At 48.0% G+C, this 2,247-nt stretch overlaps 1 protein-coding gene across 1 annotated transcript in view; it reads right to left on the reverse strand.

The window, feature by feature from the left end:
- The window catches only part of T265_11305 (hypothetical protein), a gene marked incomplete at both ends in the record, with an annotated part of 52,068 nt that overhangs the window by 42,710 nt on the left and 7,111 nt on the right, over window positions 1-2,247 (reverse strand). The window contains one exon of the mRNA XM_009177929.1: window positions 24-673. Within this exon, the coding sequence (XP_009176193.1) occupies window positions 24-673 (650 nt within the window). The remainder of the gene's footprint in view (window positions 1-23; window positions 674-2,247) is intronic.

Raw genomic sequence — 2,247 nt, forward strand, 5'->3', positions numbered from 1 at the left:
TATGAGGTGAAGAGGAGCATTACCTTGAACTGGATTTGCGATACAGCGCAGTAGTGCTGAGTGAACCCGGTAAACTAGAACGAGTATTTTCGGACGGACAACCAGACAATGCAACCGGTAATATGGTCGGAGGTGGTTGTGACGGAATGAACTGTGGTATCGTTTTCGGGGGCAAAGGGGGTGGTGGAACGGATGTGATCAGTGTCGGCAGTACGAGCCCAGGGAGAATTGGTCGAGTTGAACTAGCATTAGGCAATTGTGGCTGATACCAACATGGCATAAACTGGCCGGTCTGTGAGTATGGTGAGAAGTACGGGAATTGCATTTGACAGGGAGCGACACCTAGACCCGGAGGATAATAGTTAAATCCACTAAACGGAGCTCCATTTGGAAGAATCGTTGGAACATTGGAAAAACTGGAATAGGCCGTCGGTAGGGTGCTGGCTGTCGGAACGGGTGGATGGTAAATACTGTTGTTTGCTGAAGTACACACTGGATTCGTGTTTTGAAAGTGAGACCCGACGACTGACGTCACACCAGTAGTACCGGCAACAGAACCAGACGTATCTTCTGGCTTCAAAACATAGACTGGCGTACTTGTAGGTAACTTCGATAACTCAGATGGAGTAATATAAATGAGTTGCTTGTCCGGTGGTACCGTTGGAGAGGTCATCTAGAAAATACAACTTTGGATGTTAACAAAAACGTTAAGAATACAAGCGTGGTCAGGATGAAAATTCGTCTGGCACAATCGTTTAAACTGATGTGAAGACAGAGAAGACCACGGTTGAAAACGAAACAAGATGCCTCGCATCCGCCAACCAGTGGTCGGTCCACCCTAACAGCTTTCGACGCTTAATAAAAGACCATTCTTATCATGGCCTCTTGTGATGGGGCGATGGTCACTGTATTTGTACACTGCCGTTGCTGGTATCTATAATCGTGTACTAAAGGCACACCGGTTCTAGTTGCTACAGTTTCGATCACCGGGAAGTGGAAGAGTGTGGGGCATACAGCCAAGTCTTGGTAGTAATATCATGTTTGGTTAGTTCGAGGACAGAGTAGCCACGCAGTGAATGAGATGACTTTGATTCACAAGCACCACTAACTGCACAATTGGGCCATTCACGACAGTGTCATTAACCACTGGTGACCTGAGTCCCGAGGTCCGCATCCAGGGCGACGGTGGTTATTGACTTGACTTATAAGTCTACTGTTTAGTGCTCTCATACTTCGTTGCAAGGTCATACACCCTCCACCTTTCAGTTGCTTCCACACAACACAACGCTGGGCGAAAAGGCCCCTGAGGGGCAGACGGTCTTCTGGCATGCGGAGTACATGTTCGAACCAGCGTAACCTATGAAGCGGTAAATTTCCTTCTTCTTAAGACCATCTGGAGTTTCTTGGCACCACTAATCCGACATTTTCACCAGACCCGACTAATGTTTCGGAGACAAAGATGGTCAAACAGTGACATCTTCCGTATATCCTCTGCGCGTCTCTGATCCATAAAACAGTATGGACCGCTGCAAACAGACAAACTGACTGCACTTCGGCATCATAGGTGTCGAAGGTTGGCACGCGCCGCCCGGGAATTCCCGTTTAGAAATAAATGTCGTATAAAGCCGGTCCGCTGGAACTCATACAACTGCCCGGACAAGCAAATTTATCACGGATTCATACACAGGATCAAGGCTTTTACCCAAGTTTCTCGGGTCGCTTTTGTTCTTGTCGGTCAGTGGCTGTCGTTCACCTGAAAGGCACAGGTGAAAAAAGGGTGTAGCACCGCTCTTTATGTTCTCAGTGCGGGGAAGTATGCTTGCCAGCGCGAGGATTCGCATAAATAAATGTCTAATAGTGCTTTAAACTGGGTTCTAGAAGGAGCGTGAACAACCGTCGGAGGAAGGTCATTCCACGCAGCTACTACCCGAAATGAGAAAAAATTTTGTCTAATGAATGTGTGTGCTTTGAGCTTGAAAATTTTCTTACTATGTCCCCGCTGGATGTTTGCCGCCTCAACGGTAAAAAACCTGTTTGCCCAGCTATGTTAAAACAGGCATAAGTAAGAATTGGGTACCCTCGGAGGCGAAGGAGATTAAGCATCGCGAGACGCGTTTCGTAGTCCACGGATTTGAGGCCGGCAACCATTCTCGTAGCGGCTCGCTAGGCACGCTCAATGAGGGTGACGTCTTTCGTGCGTCCTGAGTAGACAACTTGGTTGGCGTACTCCAGGAGCGGTCTGACTTA

This window comes from Opisthorchis viverrini (genome assembly GCF_000715545.1).
Source record: "Opisthorchis viverrini unplaced genomic scaffold opera_v5_473, whole genome shotgun sequence".
NCBI classification, from domain to species: Eukaryota; Metazoa; Platyhelminthes; class Trematoda; order Opisthorchiida; family Opisthorchiidae; genus Opisthorchis; species Opisthorchis viverrini.